Source organism: Patella vulgata, chromosome 9 (genome assembly GCF_932274485.2).
Source record: "Patella vulgata chromosome 9, xgPatVulg1.2, whole genome shotgun sequence".
NCBI lineage: Eukaryota > Metazoa > Mollusca > Gastropoda > Patellidae > Patella > Patella vulgata.
Genome location: NC_065887.2, coordinates 40,411,482 through 40,434,208, shown reverse-complemented (window position 1 = coordinate 40,434,208; position 22,727 = coordinate 40,411,482). Strand labels below are relative to the sequence as shown.

At 34.4% G+C, this 22,727-nt stretch overlaps 1 protein-coding gene across 1 annotated transcript; it reads right to left on the bottom strand.

The window, feature by feature from the left end:
* Nucleotides 1-663: 663 nt before the first annotated feature.
* On the bottom strand, nt 664-19,992 carry LOC126831953 (dynein axonemal heavy chain 1). The gene is made up of 6 exons (XM_056103340.1): nt 19,977-19,992; nt 19,517-19,644; nt 18,438-18,737; nt 17,579-17,766; nt 16,429-16,978; nt 664-2,917 (listed from the first exon to the last, which is right to left on the bottom strand). The coding sequence occupies exons 2-6, from the start codon at nt 19,634-19,636 to the stop codon at nt 2,564-2,566; spliced, it is 1,512 nt and encodes a 503-aa protein (XP_055959315.1). The 5' UTR covers nt 19,637-19,644; nt 19,977-19,992; the 3' UTR covers nt 664-2,563.
* Nucleotides 19,993-22,727: the final 2,735 nt, after the last annotated feature.

Below are 22,727 nucleotides of genomic sequence, written 5' to 3'. Positions count from 1 at the left end.
TTTTGCCCAGGCAGCGGCACTATCGCCTACTCTTATATCGAATTCCAACTGCCAAGGGATCTTTTACGTGCATTCCAATGTATACACGGGACCTCGGTTTTTCGTTTCATCCGAAGGACTAGACAAAGGGGAACCACGCCAGAAAATCTGGATGAACTTTCTCGGCCAATGCAGGGATCGAACACCCGACCTCCAGGCTAGCGAGCCAGCGTCTTACCCACTTAGCCACGTGATCCCCTCCTACACCAGAAGATTGAAGCATATGTTTTGTACATTCTGAACAGGGCTGAATTAAGGCATGGGTTTTAGAGGCTGAAGCCCAGAACGAACAGTTGTAAGAGTTTCCTAGATTCATAACACAACACTGTCTTGCTATGCCTTACAAAATCATAATCTGACTCTACTCTTGGGGAAAGTTTGGGTAAGGAATGCAAATTTAGAAAGATTTACCAGGCATACACAGTGTGCTATGACAGAAATTGTACCCAGATATCAGCCTTTCTGCCTACACTTTATCCAATTCTTTTGCGTGGTTTTCCTTGCCAGGTCCTCCATCCTGGGGGAGTCCTCTGATAAGGGGGGGCACAAATCACGCTGAGGAAGTTGTTCTCAGCCCCTGAATTTATGAACAAGACATGAAATTTTATAATTTATTTTCAGCAGTACTTATATTTATCAAACATTAACAAATAGTATAATAATTAGTTAAATATATAAATTATATTATTTACAAATAATTTAGTAAAAAAAACTCTGCTTATCATTTTGGCATCACTCTAAAAATATTAATAAAAAGTTAAGTTTACTGGAATGCTGAAATGGTTTCAAATCTGGGGCTAATATATAACAGTAAAACACATTATATAAGACACTCAAAAGCTTCAGGAAATATATACGTAAATAAAATGTAAATAATATTGAGAAGAAAATAAATAATGTGTCATATAATTATTTGTATTTATAGTTATAATAATAAATGATCTAGTCTACAGGTGCTCTAAGCTGTTCTTTAATACATATGGTACTTCCTGGCATGGTCATCACACCATTTTAAACACTGATTTTAACTGATGTTTCATGTAGAAATTCAACTAATTTATTTGGAGGTCTGTATCCAATGACGCCTATGATATATGATAGCCTACCAGGCATTTTAAAGACTGATCTAGAAAATTTTATTCAATGAAAGCGTCAGCATGCTAAGCTTTTTAAACAGTAATTTTAACTATTAGTGTTTCATGTAGAAAATTTGACTCATTTATTTGGAAATTTATATCAAAAGGTGCCTATGATAGCATGCCAGTTGGAATTCTTGATTGCTTTCATTTTTTGTCAACCATTAGACTACAGCACCCCCTGTTCAAAAGAGACTTGGTGATCTCAAGACTGACTGCCTAACATTCATTGATCTCATGACTGGATAACCTTACTAATTAATATTATAACATTCCTTCAATAATTAATAACATGGTAAGTAATCGCTGGTGACAACTAAAATAAAGTCACCATATAATTTCTTGCATTTAATGCCATATTAATAGAATTCTCTCCATTATACAGGTAGTCTGACGGAACTTAAAGGTAGGACAGGTTATCCAGGCTGGATGATTTCTACACATACAGTTAAATATAAACAAGTTTCTTTTGAACAAGAGGGTATTTGTTAACTTATAATAACTGTTCAGATTATTAATATTCTTTTAAAATCCCCAACACACAAAATACAAAAACACATTTAAGTTAAATATCACAGTTAGAAATAGATGAAGAATCACTCTATCACATTTTAAAATTCTAGGAATGCTGAAAATGTTGTAAATTCATTAACCATTGCAATATTTACATTTTTACACATTACTTTCTAATTATATATAGTTGATTTAATTTCCATATTTTTTCAATTTTCAAATAATACTCAAATAGAGAAATAATCTACATTTAAATTAAAATAATGGAATCTATTTGGTAATTTCAATTAGCAATTTGGTTAATTAAATAACATAGTGAAATATTTACAATAATGCTGTCAAGAGCAATAACATATATAAAATAGACAGGACGGAAAACTGGTCAGATCACAGAATTAGTGTAAAAAATCATCTAAAATAAACTTATTAATGGCCTAAAAAAAATTAGCCAGTAAGCTCCTCAGACCTCCAGTGACTGGTTCATGAAAACACAGCCGCATTTTGGAGTTGACCACACCTGCATAAGATGATAAATCAATACCAAGCAATGTGTATAGCTACAGTTAACTATTTCTGCTGATTGTCATTTGATGGACTTTGCATCCCTTTCAAATTAAAATATTATAAAAGTTGTATCTCCATTCTAAATTTCCCAACACTTAGCATTCTCTTTAAGCAATCGGTGCTGGGTAGGGGTAGAGTCTTTTCATGGGTCACTTTCTAATCCAATGGAATCCAAGCCGAGAGATTATCTATGTTTAATATTTTGTTTTTGTTCTCGTACTTAAATGTTAAATAATCAGTTTAGAGTGGATTAAGCCATAAAATATTAGATTTTAACATAAAAAAAAATGCAAATGACAATCAACGAGGCTTTAACCATTTGATAAACTTGATGAAATAAAGATGTGTTTCTGTTGCCATATTTGTGACGACTGTAAGGACGGTAATGGCAGATGGTAAATGATATTTTCATCACGGAGCATTGCTTGATCACAACTACAAGATAATGGACAATTGAAAACGTCATTTTTAACATCCATTGAATGTTCTGATTTGTTAACTGGGTTTATCCAAACAAGCGGCATTTCTTGACTATCAGGATTTCCTGGGAAGTTTTCTGTCAAGATGGATCGTGAGGTATCCCAGAGTGCGTTCTGAATAGTGAGACCAGTTAAAAACACTCCTGTCTTTGGTGCCTTGCTGGCTTCGTACCCTGATGGCATTACCTGAAAAAAAAAGAGAAAGACAAATTTCATGGCTGTAATTAAAATATTGTGTTGTTGCTAATATTTGGGACCTAGAAATTTCAAATCAGTTATGTTCGGTGAAATATGCCCTAAGTCTCAATCGAATGGCCATCTCATAGCATCTGGTTATTCCAGTCTACACCGATAGTACCGGTAATTAATGCACATGCTCTCCAGATAAGAATATAGCATCACCGTTTGACATGACTCGTGGAATATGTCTAGCCTCGTTCTTCGAGTCCCTTGTTACAAATGGCGCTGAAATGCATTCTGGTATACGATTTGTGTACCATTGGTAAAATGCTTATTTAGTCTTAAATATTGGATATCAGGAGCCCATCTTTTCCCGGTAAGATCACAACATCAATGTTGATTTAAATTGACAAATAAGTCAGGTTTTCAATGTCAAAGACTGTAGATGATATTGAATTAGAGACTGAGCTGAAATGAAATGAAATGGGGTTTAACGTCCTACTGTTCTGCTCCTATACTGGGCTAATGAAGACGGGCATACGCCATACAGTGTGCTATGAGGGAAATTTTGCCCGGGCAGAGGCACTATCGCCTACTCTTATATCGAATTCCAACTGCCAAGGGATCTTTTACGTGCTTTCCAATGTTTACACGGGACCTCGGTTTTTCGTCTCATCCGAAGGACTAGACAGCTGTCCTTGTCAGGCCCTCCGTCCTGCATCACTGACTGAGCTACTTTTAATATAAAGTAGATCTGACAATTTTTTCAAAATATCAATTTCTTACAAAACCAACTTTTATTATGACTAATGTCAGATTGTTTGAAATAGATAGTTGAGTGACATTAAACCAAATAAAAGGTGATATTGGGTGGGGTGATAAAATAATTTAAAAATTACAAAAAACATGAACATATGTGCATGAAGAAACACATGGATGGCATTAACTATAAATATCTTTACAAGAATGCTGTACAAACAGAAGGTAGACCAAATTATTGCTGGTTCTCTGTAGTCTACAAAACTAGGTACTGTCTACTCCACATGGATAAAAGATAGGTTGCCAGGCAACAAAACATACACCCACAGCAGCTAAGTGGTCCGGGTAGTCAGCAAGTGTTGTCGCATATTTTTTCTTTTGTCAGTAATGAGAACATTTACAACATATGAGAGAGAGAGAGTAATGGGGTTTAACGTCCACTCACACAAACTAGGTCATTTCGGGACTAACATATGGTTTAATTTCATTTCAATAATTTGCTTGCATGTAGGGGTCTTTAGCAGTGGGAGGAAACCAGAGGACCCGGAGAAAACCTACAAGGTTAGACAGGCACCCCTACTCCTTGTACAACTGGGATTTCGAAACCATGATTACAACATATGAAAATCTGATTACAATGCACATTTCAAACTTAAACCATTGAAAGGTCAGACATCTAGATGTTTCTAAAAGCTCAAATCCATAGTCTCCCTAGAACATCTGATGCCACTTCTCAAGTGAGGAAATCACATTGCCAACAAATTCTTATTACAGTAAACATCGCATTAGTCGGATTTGTATAAGTCGGATCTTCATTCAACTTGGATAAAATCATTTGGACCCTTTGATCCTGCACGTATTTCTTATTAAATTTCTGCGTGTAAGTCGGATTTCCTAGGTCAGACCTTCGCTCAACTCGGCTTTTTTCCTTCTCCTAAGTAGGATCGGCAGTACGTTCAGAATTTCACTGTCAGTTTAGTCCTGATGGTCTAAAACGCGGTTAGGTATTCCATTCACAGAGCCCCAAAATACTTTCCTCTCATTTTGACTCAAATAAGCTTATTTGATGAGACGCAATAATAGAATTTTCCCGAAAAATTCGAAACTCACTGTCTGCTGTACGAGACACATTCCGGGAAAATTTAGGACATTTTTCAAAGATGGCGACAAAATGGAAATTATCTACTCACACATACGAACAAAAGCTTGAAATGTGCCTTTGAATTAATTATTATCCGGCTCTTGCAGTTTATTTCTATTTCTAATCTAGCTAAGATTGAATTTCGGTCTTCGGCTAACTCGGATCTTTGCTTAACTCGGATAAAATTGGTCAGTCCACTTAGATCCGACTTATGTGAAGTTTACTGTATTTAAAATCATCAGGTTCATGCACAGCGCAAGATAATCACAGTTTTTTCTAGAACATCATATACCACTTTTCATTTGAGAAATTCACATAGTTATAACAAATATTATTTAAAAAAATCAGGTGTCAAAATGTGCATGGTGTAATCTTGGTATTTCTAGAACACCTCATACCCCTTTCCATTCAAGAAATTCACATAGTTAACAAATTATCAGGTGTCGTGATGTGCATGGCATAAGCTTAGTAATTCTAGAACAACTGATACCACATTTTATTCGATAATGAGGAATTAACATTACTAACAAAAAGTTGTTATACAGTACTTTTGTACTTAAAATAAAGAGAATGACAAACTGTGTAAATATTCAGTAGAAAGTTGTTGTGTGATAAAAATAGATGAAAGTAAAAGAAAGTGTGGTTGGCTTATCAAGATATGTAGATCAGGTTATTTAAACGCACCAAGGTAGAGATAACAGTCAAAATAGTAATCACAGCATCTCCACCATATATCGCACTGGTATAAATGTCATAATAACTGATTTATTATCAAGATGGTGAAACCTGTCAACATCATTATAAAACAAGAATATAAACAAACCAAATATTGATGGTAATTGACTACACACAATTCCTGTCCTCTTCATTTTTTTCTTCTATAGTAATTTTTTTTTTTTTTTTTTTTTTTTTTTTTTTGTACTTAAAAGATTCAAGAACATATCCTGAACGCAGTGTGGATACAGATATTTTTGGATCAGAGGGGGAAACATAAATTTCCTGAATGTGGATTTGGGACTTTGCCATAGAGACCTAAAGCAAACATCACCTGAGAATGGGCAAGAGAGGTGTAGCGTTGACTCGACACAAACTAAGTTATTTCAGGATTAACAGTGGAAGGAAACTGGAGGACCCAGAGAAAACCCACAAGATTGGACCCCGACAATCACCCAACAGACAAAGGCCATTTGCCATTTTAGATTTTTTTTTATAGATTAGTTATGGTACTTAAATTTATTTTTTGATGGGTGAATAAAAATATTACTAAAGGGGTGAATTTTTACGAAATGCAGAATGCAGTGCCATGCACCATATATATTTTTGTATTCTGCTAAACGTGAGGATGTAAATGTATAAAGTTTCTATAAATTTAAGTTAATTGAAGTTATTTATTGTTTTTGTGTATATGGGTAACACCTGAAGAAAGAGATATATTGAGTACATGTTCTATCATCTCCCGTGTAACATCTTACTACAGGTAGACAGGTGAGAACGGTTTTAAAGGTACATTTAGCAACAAATCAACTTTTATCATAGCAAATCTGTGAATTTCTGTTCTCATGTGGGCTACCTTGTGGTCTCTTTAATTTGGGTTAAAAATTAAAGTCTCTTATCATCATTTGAGGAATTGAGGAATCTCTTGCAAACTACAATATTGTGAAAGGAATTTGGTGGCTCTATTTCATCCAAACCGAGGATTATCAATCCATTGATACTTTTTTTCTTAGTTAATATTAGATAATTGATCATTCTGTACACAGAGATCCATTTACTTCATACTTTGAGAGAAGATCTCTGCCCTAAATGGCTGCCATATCCAAAAATTTCACATCTGTCATACACATACAAACTAAATAAACTTTTTCAATTTTATTAAATGGAAGCAGAATAAATACTTTTTATAATTATGTGAAGTATACTTAGTGTTTTCGACTAAAATCGTTGATTAAGGACTTAAAATGTCTCTCAACTAGCTTAGTGCCTGTTCTCAAGCAGAGCTAACTGTAGACAGACAGCCCAAGTTTAGTATAATAATCGATTTGATAAATTTTAGCATGGATTAAGTTGTTCATGAGGTAAGCCAATTATTGAAATAAATACGTATGTTAGTCCTAAAACTGAGCTAGCTATAGATGTTAATCACATTTTGAACATTTGAATCCCCAAAATTTGGTAAAATGTCTCTTTAACGAGTGTAAGTCTGAAAGTAATTTGTTTTTGTATTAGCAGGTATTAATTGGTTTCAATGGTTCACATAATCTCTACAGACTAGACTATAGATATCTACTCTTTTATCTTGTGAGGCAGCCTGCCAGAAATTCTTTACAGATTAAAATACCCATCAAAGATTGCATGTATCTGCTTAAAGTGGGCCTTTACAGATTAAAATACTACATACATGCATTTAGTTAAAATTGGCTTTTTATTAGGAGTTTTTGTACAAATTAATCGCTAGGATTAATTTCAGGTTTAACCAAAATCTGAACACAGATACCAAAAGATAACAATGTACCAACACATACAGATCCCATTTCTTTCTGTGGACCATCAAAATTATTAAAATTAATTAAGGCAAGATTATGGGAGTGGGGGTGGGGGGAGACATTGCATTGGACCCATTGGCATAGCCAACAATTTGCTTAGTTTGGAGAGCTGTTTTAATTGGGTTAGATGGGTTCTTCCTACTGTTTAAAACTAATACTGGTAAAGGTCGGTTGAGAGGCATGCATTAAGAAATGTCTGCCATATTGCTATTGTTTTACCCATTATTCTCAGCAATTGTGGAGAAACAAGGTTGCTAGGCATTCCGGGATTCATTACAGTCCATGTATATGAGATGTGTGGGATAGAGAATGCATGGCATTCAGGGATCTTCAAGAGACCCTTTTATAAGTAGGAGTTGCCTGGTTTTCGAGGATCCTATGTGATCATAGTACCGTATATATACGTGTTGTGAAGGATCAATATGATCAAACAATCAGAGATTGTGTATATTTCATTGTGGGGGTTAAAGATTGCCAGGTTTTCAATGATTCTGTAGTCCCTTATAGGAGTTGTGGGATAGCCATATTGCCAGGTTTTAAGGATCCTGTATGATCCCAGGAGTTTTGGGGGAACAAGACAGTCAGTAATCCCTTAGATTTCCTCTGTAAAAAAAAGACCAGTAGAGATTACTGGTATAATAAATTCAACCTGTCAGTCACTAGAACTGTTTATAAAAGAATCATGGTAAATCTATTAAATGAAACAGTTTATAATAACAATTAAATATATACCTAACCATATATAAGTAAATCCTTACTTCTGTAGAAACATAGGTTGCCAGATAATGAAACATACACCCCAGTTAAACTATAATACTCACAAAAATTTAGGTCTATATGAAACTATAAAGCCAACCTTTCTCTAACCACACAGTATAGTATCTAGACTAAGTCTATATGAAACTATAAAGTCAACCTATCTCTAGCCATATGGTAGTATCTAGACTAAGTCTATTTGAAACTATAAAGCCAATTAACCTATCTCTAGCCATACGGTAGTATCTAGACTAGGTCTATTTGAAAATATAAAGTCAACCTTTCTCTAACCATACAGTAGTATTTTAGACTAGGTCTATTTGAAACTGTAAAGCCAACCTATCTCTAACCATATAGTAGTATCTAGACTAGGTCTATTTGAAACTGTAAAGCCAATCTATCTCTAACCATACAGTAGTATCTAGACTAGGTCTATTTGAAACTGTAAAGCCAACCTATCTCTAACCATATAGTAGTATCTAGACTAGGTCTATTTGAAACTGTAAAGCCAACCTATCTCTAACCATATAGTAGTATCTAGACTAGGTCTATTTGAAACTGTAAAGCCAACCTATCTCTAACCATATAGTATAGTATCTAAACTAGGTCTTTTTGAAACTATAAAGCCAATTAACCCATCTCTAACCACATAAAGTAGTACACACATGTATCTAGACTTAGCCTATTTGAAACTATAAAGCCAATTAACCCATCTCTAACCACATGAAGTAGTACACACATGTATCTAGACTTAGCCTATTTGAAACTATAAAGCCACCCTGTCTCTAACTATACAGTAGTATATAGAAGTAGGTACTTAAAACTATAAAGCCACCCTGTCTCTAACCATACAGTAGTATCTAGAAGTAGGTCTACTTGAAACTATTATAAATTGTTCTGACCAGGTGTATAAACAGTGTAAGTAATTATAAGTAATTATTGATCAATATAAACATCTGGTTTATTAGAATGTATCCTGCTAGTTTTATTTATTTCTCTATGTCCAACTATAAACAACAATTATTTACATTAGTAACTCTATACCTCCTACACTTCCTAATAACTGTCACAATTAATCTATCACCATTCCCTTAAAGAGATTCCAGTAGTCATACTCAATTCCTATGAAGATTCCACATATTCTGTTGCTGCTTGGGGAAAGATGGAATTCAATCACAATTGAACCGCGATTTGTGACTTCTTTATCAATATTAAAATCTCTTAAAAATTTTGTATATTCTATGAGCACGCTTTTGTGGATGTGGTGCTATATAAATGGACATTTTATTATTATTATTATTATATTGTTTATGGAAATTTGACATTCATAGTTATGAACTTAGTAAATTCAATATTCAATCCTTTTATCTCTTTCAAATATCAATTTATTTACTTTGAACACATCCAGTCATTTTGATAAATAAACTTATGTTGGATTGTTTGCATGTTAAACAAAAAATGTCAAAGAAGAAATTGTGCTGCTGGCACAAAGACATAAGATTCTAATTAATGTTAATAATCTAGGGTCTACACTACACAAACAATTACACAAGACAAACACACGCACAAGACACAATATACACAGATTTTATAAACCAGCGGTTGCCATGCAAGATACGCCCACGAGATGGACAGAGAAAGAGCTAAAAAAATTCTTTGGGATACAGACATGTATTTTAAGTTTCATCAAAATGGGAAAAAAATTATGACCTCTAGAGAGTCCACAAGCTAAAAATGCGAGTTTTTGTACAATCAGGTGTCAGAATCGAGGAAGTTACAGTCTGATATGCACGAATATCGAAAGGTACCAAGATCTTTGGGATATAAATACATATTTTAAGTTTGATAAAAATCGGATAAAAATTGTGACCTCGAACACAACCATCATTATGGTGTAACAGTGATATAGTTAAATGGTTTTTTAAAGCGATTACTCGTACCATAAGCGGCCATAATCCAGGAAATGAAGGTTTGATATGCGTCTAAGACCTTTGGGTTACATACATTTTGAGTTTCATCTAAATCGGATAAAAATTGGGACCTCCAGAGTGTCCACAAGCTAAAAACATGAATTTTAGTACTTTCAGGGGCCATACATGAAGTTAGGGTCCGATACAAGCCAATATCGAAAGGAAGCGAGATCTTTTGAAACCTATATTTCAAGTTTTGTCAAAGTAAGATAAAAATTGTCCACAAATATACAACAAACATCTATATGAAATCCAGTGAATGAATGTGCTTGTGGTGATACAGGCTTCACTCAATCTAACAATAGGAACCTTGATGTTGTGAAGATGAGAAATGGCGTGGTGCCAGTCTATTTAATGTGAGTGTGTTACCAGGTTAGAGTATTTATTGATACAACAAATAACAGTCACAGATTGATCCATGATACATCATTCTATTTTAATCTTATAAATCTCTTGACACCACATTCTATTGTTTTACCTTATCCTCAATCTATATATTCTCACTCTAACCCATACTCACATGTCAAATGTTGAGTTCAATGTTTGAGGAAAGTGTCAGAATTAAAGGAGCCAAACCTCTTAACTCAATATTATCCTTAAACATACATTATGCAAGAGCTAAATCTGCCTATTGCAGGTCTTTCTTTGGGCCTGAAATGTTATCTAAATTATTAATTAGACATTAATTAACTTATCCAGACAATAATCAACTCTCGATGCCTGCAATGTTTACTGGATTTGAATACATTTTGTGATGGATGATTTAACATCAAAATGGATAATCAAGACTTTGTTTTTTATTGTACCGACTTTAGTAATGATGATCGAGGCTAAACCTAAAATTTAATCGCTAATATCTTGATTCCGAGTGGATCAATATATTCAACATATTCTTGTTACATTATCTATTTTTTAACTATTATAGCGAGAACTGTCAGCTCTTTATATAATCTTTCCTAATACCCTTTAATATTCAAAATTAAAAACAGAACTTATTAGAATTCAATATTTGTCCATTTCAATCAATATTGATGAACATTGTTATCTTACCCTGAAAATATGGAATCCTATTATCCAATATTTAAGACAATGTAATCTTTTAAAATCTGTAAACAAAGTTTTGTACTCTATGGACAATAATAGTTTTGAGTGCTGTTTGTAATGAACAAAGAAAATCATTTCCTAGAAGACAATGCGGAAGTAGTTAAAAATGATTCATAAAGGATAAAATAATAATAATAAAAGACATGTATAGAATAGATTTTGCAGGTGCAAACGACTGCTATTCAATTTGGACTGTTCTCATTTTTTCACCAAACATAATTGATTAAAAATTAAATTCCAGATTTAATATAATTACTTTATATACACTCATATTACAAGAATATTGGCTTTATTAAGACCCATTCTAGATTTAAGCTTCCAAAGAATAGCGTGGAAAGACACTTTAACTCTTTAGCGCTCATATCAAGGGAAACCTTCTGTTACTAGAGTTCCTTAGACCATAGACAAGCCAAAACCACCCAGCTCACATGAATAAATATTCACATCTCTCAGGTGATTTTAGGTGGTCTAAGGAACAAAAGTTTCGAGTGACTTCATATTGTCCAGGATATCCGTGTGTGTACGGGAGTCTTTACCATTAGAGGATCTGTAGAAAACAACCTACTCCTCGTCACGGACAAGCCAGTTCCTTTAAATCAATAATAAAGATGTATATTTGAATTGAGTGAGTTTAGGTACACAGTTGGTGCCATGTATAGAATGAAGATTTGTGTGGTTAATCACACCTGATGTATGTAGATGTACATAGATAGAGGTGTTAGTCATATATACACTGATGTAGATAAAGATAGATATAACATATGACATCATATATACAAATACCTGTATATATTAAAGGGACACAACGTCAGAAAATAAGATCCACAGAAATTCAAGCAATCATTGTTCTATCTATTCCAGTGAATTCAAATTGAAACAATAATATTTAGGACTAATATTCCACTCTGTCGTACCAAAAATCATGCTATATAGCTAATATCTAGGACTAATATTCCACTCTATAGTACCAAAAATCTCGCTAATACTATCACTATTCATATCTTTCGAAAAAACACAGAAAGTTTGGTTTATTTGGTTAAAAAAGGTGACTACTGATACTCGGGTAAAAATCAAAAAATCCTGGCAGCCAAGACTGTACCCCCCACAAATCAAATAGCCTGGATTACTTATGACTAGTTACTAGTCTTTGAAATTTGGATAGGTTGTTATCAAGCTGTAATCAATGGCCTTAATGTTGTTGTCTTCTGGAAAAACTTGTAAAGATCTTTCAGAAGGGCTGTCAGTCTTTATAAGCCCAATTGATGCAGAAAAGTAAAATGCTTAAATAGGGCTAGCCAAAACTTTTAATCCATTTCTTACATACAAAATGCTAGCTAGGGCTATAAATTCATTTCTATCACCAAGAAGGGCTAGCTAGGGCTTTAAATCCATTTCTTACATCTAGAAGGGCTAGCTAGGGCTTGGGTAGGTGTTTACATTTGACATCATTAATTAGAGCTTCATTTTCACTGGTTTTTCATCTATCTAACCCAATGTGAAGAACAAGGTTAACAGACTGCATATCATTAAAATGCACATCACTAAAATTCACATCCACTTAATTCCTATTTATTTTTTGCTTTAAAAAAAACCCCAAAAAAACCTAGCCTCTTTTAGTTGATGTTACCTGTAAATCTACATATTTGTACAGTTGTTAAAAGTAAAACTAGAGGAAGCCATCTTGAGTTTCAATCATAAAGAAAGTTAGAAAGTTTAAAGAATGTTTTTAAAGATGTTAAAACTATCTTTGATGCCAAAACTCTACCTTAAACTACGAGTAAACTGGATCATATTTAACTGTCTTACATTCTCTATTTGTTTATATCTTACCAAGATTAAAGTAACACTTCCCAAATAATACCTCAAACTTGAATTAAATTATTAACAGAAATTCCTAAAGCATACCTCAAACTTGTATTAAATTATTAACAGAATGAATTAGGTTGATGTGATGTATTGTTTCGTTTTTTAATATTGGTTGATCGACTGTAACTACAGTGGAACACAATATTAGCTTTAACTCAAGATATGAAATATTCAAAGATAATAGATTGCCATCTTATAAAACAAATTCAAAAATGGATAATCAAGACTATTTCTTTTATCGTACCGACTTTAGTAATGATGATCAAGGCTAGGCCTAAAATTCAAAAGCTAATATCTCAATTCAGAGTCGATGAATTTGACTGAAATTTTCAGCAAATTGCCTTTACATTATCTAGTTTTTAACTATTATAGTGAGAACTGCCAGCTCTTTATCTAATCTCCCATTAATATATTTTTATTAAAATTATCAGCGTCTGGAACTTTAAAATATGTGTTCTTATAACTGATGATTAAAATCTTAGCACTGCTCTCTAATGTCCTGTAAATATTTGTTTAGCTCGGTAGAAGATGTTTTTATATAGTAACTGTAGTCAACTAGTCTAACTCTAACTATATTAGAGGTTACATCTAGATGTACTTGTTTGTTATTTTACACTACTCACATTTTACCATTGCAATGTGAAGAATCACTTATATGTAATACTGTTCATAAATAAACTGAACTCATTTTAAAGGCCCTGTGTCTATGGCTGTTTGTATTTGATTGGCCTTCTCCAAAAAAAAATATCGATATTGATCATGAATGCAAGATACATTTTATTGTTCAATCAAAGTTCATTAATAATGTTTGTAAACTTTAATAAACATGGACCTAAAATATAGACCAAAAAATGACACCTCACTTCTCAACACTTTACTTCGTCATTTCTCGGCTAAAAATGACACCCCACTTCTCAACATGATCCCTCGAAAAAAGAAATTACTGATGCCTCATCACTTTACTTAGCCATTTCTCGACCAAAAATGTTCCAGATATGGCCCTACGCATTGTGGGAAAAAAACAGGCCACACCCCCATACAAAAAACAGTAAAATACAAATTATGAAATTTTAAATCATGTAAACTTTAATTTGTACAGTGATGGTTTCTAAACTTTAATAAAACTCTTTAATCCTTGTAAAGTCTGTCCATGATGGTGCCACTTGTAAATAATGACAACTCCTTTATCAGATGAAGAACTATTCCTCAAGTCTAGTAAATATGTTGTTATTAGAAAACAATGTAAATGGAGATATTTGTTGTTGCGTAGAACAGTTATCTATAGAATCATTTGTTATTTTTATCTCAAGTACAGGTGGTATTACATATACCCTGCCAAAACACATTATACACCCAAACATTAGGAGACAAAAATATGTGAGACAATAATATTTCTTCACCCAAATTTTAGATACAATCTTGGTCTAGATGTTCATGGATAGAGATGAGTTATCATTCAAGAAATAAGAGAAAGTATTGGGAGCTTTAGGTGGTCACAACTTACGTCCTAAAATTCTTATTTTGCGAGTTATTGAAAGCCAAGTGTTAAAAGTTGGGTATACCAGTACGTCCACGGCAGTGATGGGATTGTCCGAATCTTTTTAACAAACGCCCAAAATTGTCCGACCGGGAATATGCCCAATCGGACATCAAGACATGGTGAATATTATTCAAAATTCCGAAATTAATAGTTTACCGAGTGTATAACTACCACTCAACCCGATTATCGTCGATAATACGCTGGGTTTATTAGGTAATTAAGTGATCAACGTATTTATCGTGTTATATCGTCTATAAACCTACCTTGATTAACTACTTAATCTGCCTTGATTGACTGACTTAATCCTTTGTCGGACAATTCATCAATCTAATCTTAAACAGAAGTCATTGCTTTCCTTTTGTCCGACTATTCATCAATGATTATAATTTTAATCCACCTTTTTACCGTGTGGTTTCTCAGTTGTCGGGCATCTTAATCGCATTGATGTGAGCCGACAGCATCTATAATAAACTAATCATAGATGTCACATATCGTAAGAGTATATAACACCCTAAATCAATGGACAGTCATTTTGTCTATGATATCTTTTACGTCTTTTAAGAATCCATATAGAAATTCTCATCCACAGTGGCACTTTCCCTTGATCTCAAGCGTGGCACGAATATTGCTTAACATAATATTATTAGGCAGTGCTTACTATGAAGCCGTGTGATGTGAGTCACGAAGGCTATTAGTCTCTATTATCCAGAAAAATATTCTACGAATATGTTGAAGACTAGGAGTTTCTGGGTGACCGAGACTAGTACGCCGTAGGCTGAAGTCCGTTGATGCTATACCGCACCTGTCCAGACTAATATTCGTAGAATATTTTTCTGGATGATAGAGACTAATTTGTAGACAGGAATTAAGAAGCATGTGTTGCTGTGTTGCCTATGATGCCTGTCACTCTGTCGTGACTATGAAAGAGTGTCATTCGCTGAAGTTAGCTATGCCTGTTTACAAGTCATTTAACTATTTCGGAAGTTCTGCATTCATTTGCTGCCGTATAAACGAAGACACGTAATTCTTAAGAGATATTATTGTTGTGAATTTGATGCCGAAGCAGGATCGGCAAGCTTTCATTCTACATATTACGAAAATGCTTAATTTTGTAGGACATTTACTGACATAAATTTGAATGCCGTACGGGAATTAAGTGTGAAAAATAGCGAGGTCACCAATTTGTTGACATGTGATTTTTAATTGTGGTATGAATTGAATACTGTACGGGAATTAAATATGAAAAATAACGAGGTTCACCTATTTTTATTACGTACGGGATTTGAATATTTTGACATGTGACGACATGTGACTTTTAATTGTGGTACAAATTCATCTGCTTAAATAATGATAAGAGTTATGGCCCTTTATTTTCGGTAAAATGTCCGACAAGAAAAATTTTGAAATCCCATCACTGGTCCACGGGTTATGAAAGGTCAGAGGTCAAAGTTTATTGATGGGTAGGAGTTATTAATCATACATTAGGCAAGAGCTAAATCTGCCTATTGTAGGTCTTTCTTTAGAAATGAAATGTTATATAAACTATTAATTAGACATTAATTAACTTATCCAGACCATAATCAACTCTCGATGCCATTGCTAGCCTGCGTTATTTAAATGTAAAAATGGATAATCAAGACCTCAATAATGATGATCGAGGCTAGCCTAAAATTGAAAAGCTAATATCTCGGTTCAGAGTGAAGCAATTTGACTGAAACTTTCAGCATATTCTATTTATGTTATCTATTTTTTAACTATTATAGCAACAACTGTCAACTTATTATCTTATCTCCCATAATGCCCCTGTAACAGTCAAGTTTACGAAAGTTTCAACTTACCTGTATGTCAACTTTTAAATCAGTAACTTGTTTAAAATATTTCCTGGCATGATGTTGAAGCACAACATCCATAAATCTATCTGGGCGTAGGAATACAGATAAATTCACACTTGGTGGTAGTTTGTCTAAATATGTCTTCAACATCTTCATCTTGAGGTTCATTTCTTTCACAAAAACTCTCAAACCCAGCCCAGACGGACAGAAATCTTTCAACCACGATTTGGGAACTTCATCATTTGACAGAGAATTTTTCACATCAAATAGATCCTTCGATACTACGATTTCACCTTTGACCTCTCTCAAAATCAAGTTCAACTCAGCGGTCATTTGCTTGATCAATGTTTTGTAACCTACAACCTCATAGTGGAAGTAGATATCCATTGGATTAATCTCGTCTTTACTTGTGAGAGGAAGTCGTGGTAGATCTTGCAGAATGTCGAAAAGTTGTGGAATTAATGTCTCAAGATTTTGGTGGGACGAAAAAAGGGTATTTTGTTTCATGAAGAGTTCAGGTGCTCCGGTCACATGAACCATATCAGTACATAAAATTCTGAAAAATATTTAGTTAAATAATTATTATCATTCACTTGTTTTCAGAAAAAAATCACTAAGGTGTGAAGTCGACTTGAGTGGTTTGTGGCTCAGTGATTATGGTGCTAGTTTACAAGAAGGTCCAGGGTTTGTTCCCACTCCCAGTGTTATCTGTGAGAGTTCCTCAGAATTTTTATCAGTCGATTATTTTGAGACTTCTGATGTCATAATTTAAGGAATAGGACAAGACTTTATTATGGATCTGATTGAATGGTACCTTCCAAATACAAGCTTAAAGTGAACTCCCACAATTGAACTCTTGAGTCAATAATTGCTGCCAACCCTTTAGTGAATTCCAACTGTCAAGGGTTCTTTTTTGTGCATGAAACGGTGTGCTCAGGGTCTTTGGTTTTTATTTTTTGTTCCATCTAAATGACTACACACTATTCCGTGCCAGGCTGTCCGTACTGCACAACAGACAAGAGGAAGCCATGATGAAAAATCCTGAGGTACTGCCGGATTGAACCCAGAACCACCTGCAGAGTGAGACAGCGTCTTACTCACGGAGTCGCTGTGACTCTTGGTGATATCTTTAAATGGAAAGTATATAAACACTTACCTGCTTTTACTGGCTATTACACATTGTTCTGCCACGTCAGAGAGACAGAATGTCCGAGCTGAAACATCCTCCAGGGAATCCAGAGATCGTTGTAAATTAGTTTTATCTTTATTGGTTACAGAACTTTCATTTGTCTTCAATAACTTCTGAAGAAGGGAGGCAACTCCCGGATTACTTAATTCTTCACTCTGAAAGACAAAATTAACAATAAGTATCACTGACTGGATATGCACCTTCAATGTAATTACAGCAAAGCATCATGAAAAATTGTAAATATGGAAACATCCTACTCTGCACCATACTGGCTTTGTTGAAGACAGACAAATGCCATGCAATTTTGCCCTTCACTGCCGAGTTTCTGCTTACTCTTTTTTCGATTTCCAACTGTCAAGTTCACAGTACCAGAACAACCCTCAAACGATTGGTGAACTGAAGGCAGCAATCATCAGGGAAACTCCCAAAGAGGAATGTGTTCGAGTAATTGACAATTTTGCGCATTGCATGCAAGTTTGTGGAGGGCATTTGGAGCATATTTTGGAAAGAATATGACTTTTTTGCAAAGCAACCAAGATAACAGTCTTTGGGGAATGGTCGTACACAGACTAAACTAGGATTTGAGAGAGAGAGAGAGAGTTTGTTTAAGTGCATTTGACACAACTAGGCCATTTCGGGACTAACATATGGTTCAATTTTAATTCAATAATTCACTTGCGTGTAGAGGTTTTTAGCAGGGGGAGGAAAAGAGAGGAGAGGGAGAGAAAGAGAGTGAGAAATGGGATTTAACTTCCACTGGACACAAACTAACCATTCAGCCATCCAACCCCCTGCTATACAACATCTATTGAATTAAACAACCTACCTGATAATATTCTGGTCCCTCTAAAGATATTTTCAATAGCTCAGTTCCAATGGCTTCAACAACGTCTCGATCGTTCATGGTTGTACAATGATCTGAATAAACCTGACTGATCATTTTAGATGATTTGATTGGATCACAGTTCTTCAGATATAGAGGTTTAAATATATCTGCTGCTGCAGACAAGTCAGCTAAATCCCAATTATGGTAATTATTGAAAGCATGGTCGCCATAGTAACTCTGATGGACCAACAGAGCATGGAACAATGCAAGGGGCATAATTCTACGGAACCGTTCGTCAGTCTGAAATAAAAACATAAGAATTTTTGTCGGATAGCTATTTAATAGTAAGTGCTGGAGAGAGAGAGAGAGAAATGGGGTTTAATGTCCACTCGACACAAACTAGGTCATTTCGGGACTAACATATGGTTTAATTTTATTTCAATAATTCGCTTCCACGTAGGGGTCTTTAGCAGTGGGAGGAAACCGGAGGACCCGGAGAAAACCCACGAGGTAGTAAGTGCAGGGGGACTGCACCACACACAAGCAAATCTACAGACAAGGCACAATATACAAACAACAAACGTATACTTCAGAGATGAAGTGAATGGATCTGGGGGCTAACCGTAAGTGTCCACTGTGCTGTTCAGTCCCCGAGTTTACCAGACAGTGTTTTTACCGGGTTCCATTATTTCAGAACTAACATATGGTATATTTTAATAATTTGCTTGAGTAAAGGAGTCTCAAAGTTAGACAAGAAAGAACAGCAGAGAGAGAGAAGAGAGAGGAATGGATTTTAACATTAACCCAGCTAGGTTATTTCGAGAATAACCTATAGTGTATCAATGGTTTGATAATTCACTTGCTGAGAAAACCCATGAGGTAAAGTGGGCAATGAAATGAAATGGGGTTTACGTCCTACTGTTCTGCTCTGACTGGGCTAATGAAGACGGGTAAAGCAGGCCAACCGACTCCTTATCACATACTGATGAAAACCACATCACTCGAGTCAATAACAGAAACAACCTACTATTAATGGTTAGCTTACTTTGAATTATGACCAAATTTTTGTTTTGTTTTACCTGAGCAGCTGATATAGCACGTGAACTGTTTAACAAGAAAGCTGAAGATCGGAATGATTTCTGTAAAGTTGTTTTAAAATTGATGGTCATTTCACATGTTACTCGTAATCCATGCTGCATTAAAATACCTAAAATAGGAATTATAAATGTTTATATTTCTACAAATTGAATACCATTCATCAAAATCTCACATTTTGGTGAGGAATACAGCTTGGTTGATGCTGACCTATCATTAAACGCCATTTCATTCAATATCCCACACTTTTATTTTATCCAAAAAAATCTGAGAAATTTCTAATTAGCAAAACAGCTTAACTATACTATAATATGTTGATGTGTACAAAGTTTAATAAAGATATCTTGAATGGTTTATAAAATGACTCTCGAAAGAAATCCAAGAAGGGTCGATGAGTTCATTTTAATATCACTACCCTGAATATAGGGTGTATCTTTATCTTACCTGGTAGAACTCGACTACCATCAACATGACTTGTACACCTAGGGTGTATCTTACCTGGTAGAACTCGACTACCATTAACATGACTTGTACACCACAACCTAGGGTGAATCGTACCTGGTAGAACTCGACTACCATCAACATGACTTGTACACCATAACATAGGGTGTAACTTACCTGGTAGAACTCGACTACCATCAATATGACTTGTAAACCATAACATAGGGTGTAACGTACCTGGTAGAACTCAACTACCATCAATATGACTTGTAAACCATGACCTAGGGTGTATCTTACCTGGTAGAACTCGACTACCATCAATATGACTTGTAAACCATGACGTAGAGTGTAACTTACCTGGTGGAACTCGATTATGATCAATATGACTTGTAAACCATAACCTAGGGTTTATCTTACCTGGAAGAACTCGACTACCATCGATTCGACTTGTAAACCATAACCTAGGGTGTATCTTACCTGGCAGAACTCGACTACCATCGATGTGACTTGTAAACCATAACCTAGGATGTAACTTACCTGGTAGAACTCGACTACCATCGATGCGACTTGTAAACCATAACCTGAACATAGGGTGTATCTTTAACTTATTCCTCTCACTAGAATGATGAGATCTGGTCACTAAACTTCGACCTTCCTCAGTCTCATCCCATCTCCTGTCTTTCTTCTGTTCTTCCAGGAATTTACTGTATACAATATCCTACAATAAATAATGTTTAAACAGTGTTTAAACAGTGTTAGTAGTAACAATATTTTTTATTAATAAAGATTACCTTGTAAATATAGTGTTTACTAATAAAGATTACCTTGTAAATACAGTGTTTACTAATAAAGATTACCTTGTAAATACTAAGTTTACTACTAAAGATTACCTTGTAAATACAGTGTTTACTACTAAAGATTACCTTGTAAATACAGTGTTTACTAATAAAGATTAACTTGTAAATACAGTGTTTACTAATAAAGATTACCTTGTAAATACAGTGTTTACTAATAAAGATTACCTTGTAAATGTGTTCCGATAAACAATATGAAAAAAAAAAGAAATCAGTCAAACATGGCTATGAAAATGGATGATAAAGTTTATTTTTCACAGAAACTACAAACCTTGAGTAAATTAAGAAACTCTTCTTCTATTTGGTCAGCTAAATGATAATTCTGTAAGATCAACCAATAACCATTCTCAATAGAATGAATCATGGCTGACTGAACTTCACTCAATTGAGATTCAACTCCAAAATTTATAATTCTTACTTTGCCTTCCATACCTATGGCCTTGGCTAAGCGTTTCACTTCATGTACTGGGCTAATATAAGGATGGCCTGAAAAAATGAATATTAAAACAAACTATTTCATTAATGTTTATTTAACATACAAACTTGTGTTTAATGTTTTGTCCAAAATATAATACTCTGATAATTTCATATTCCATGTCACAAGGGCCTTTAAGCCTGTTACATGGATAATCTCTTTCAAAAATAACATTAAATTGAGGTTAGATATTGTACCTCATCTCTACCATATTTTAAACTTAGGTTAGATATTGTACCTCATCTCTACGATATTTCAAATTGAGGTTAGATATTGTACCTCATCTCTACGATATTTCAAATTGAGGTTAGGTATTGTGCCTCATCTCTACGATATTTCAAATTGAGGTTAGGTATTGTGCCTAATCTCTACCATATTTTAATAAACACCTTAACTACTTATAATTAGTGAGTACTGCAAGTGAATGACATAAAGTAAGGACTGTCCAGATCGAGACGTTTGAAGAGAGAGAGAAATGGCATTTAACATCCACTCGACACAAAGTAGGTCATTTCAGGACTAGCATATATGGTTCAATTCTATTTCAATAATTCGCTAGCGTATAGGGGTCTTTAGCAGTGGGAGGAAATCAGAGGACCCAAAGAAAACTCACACGGTTGGACCTTACTCCTTGTCATGTACAAACATGGAATTGAAACCATGTCACATGACTCAATGACAGACCTTATAATATAAAGGGCACACCACCTAATCCTATTCTAGAATGAGTAAGAAATGTTTGTATCTCTATGTAAATTACCTGATATACCAAGATGTGAATGTTCTTGTAAAGGACTAGGGAGTAGGAATACTGTAGGTGTAAATTGGCTGGTGTAGCGATACACATCATTGATATTATAGTGATCAGGTGGAGTAACGATACTACCCAATTCACACATCACCATTAACTTACTTAATTCTGTTAACTGAAAATAAACAATAAAATAAAATATCTTAAATATATCAGAAAGTTTATACTTTTAAAATCCATGTGTTACCCTGCTGAATCCAACCTGAATATTATCGTGTGCAGTGATGTCATTTTTCTAGTCACATGAGCCCGCATTCTTCTGTCAACCGCCATGTTTCAGTCTTTTCGTTTGCCCCTTGGGTAATGTTTATTTTAGTCCGTGGTTTCTCTAATGTTTGGATCAAACACAACGCAAGATAAGCTGTGAGTAACTGTAGATTTATTTGACTGATGTTATAATGCTTAAATTGTATGTTTTAATAACTGTAAGTTTTGTGAATCACTGCAAGTGAACAAACTTTTGTAAGCCTTGTTATGGCTGTGAGTAACTGTAGATTTATTTGATGCTTAAAAATTATGTTTTAATAACCATATAGTTTGTAAAACACTGCAAGTAAAAAAAATCTTTGTAAGCTACAAGATATTTCTACTTACTCTTTGAGGCTGAGCAAATT

What these genes read in the sequence shown, in the direction of transcription:
- LOC126831953 (XM_056103340.1), bottom strand. Translation starts at nt 19,636, where the DNA reads ATGCAGCATGGATTACGAGTAACATGTGAAATGACCATCAATTTTAAA. An exon ending in AGGGACCAGAATATTATCAG is followed by an intron (nt 17,767 to 18,437) that starts GTAGGTTGTTTA and finishes TTTGTCTTTCAG; the next exon opens with AGTGAAGAATTAAGTAATCC. An exon ending in GTAATAGCCAGTAAAAGCAG is followed by an intron (nt 16,979 to 17,578) that starts GTAAGTGTTTAT and finishes AATATTTTTCAG; the next exon opens with AATTTTATGTACTGATATGG.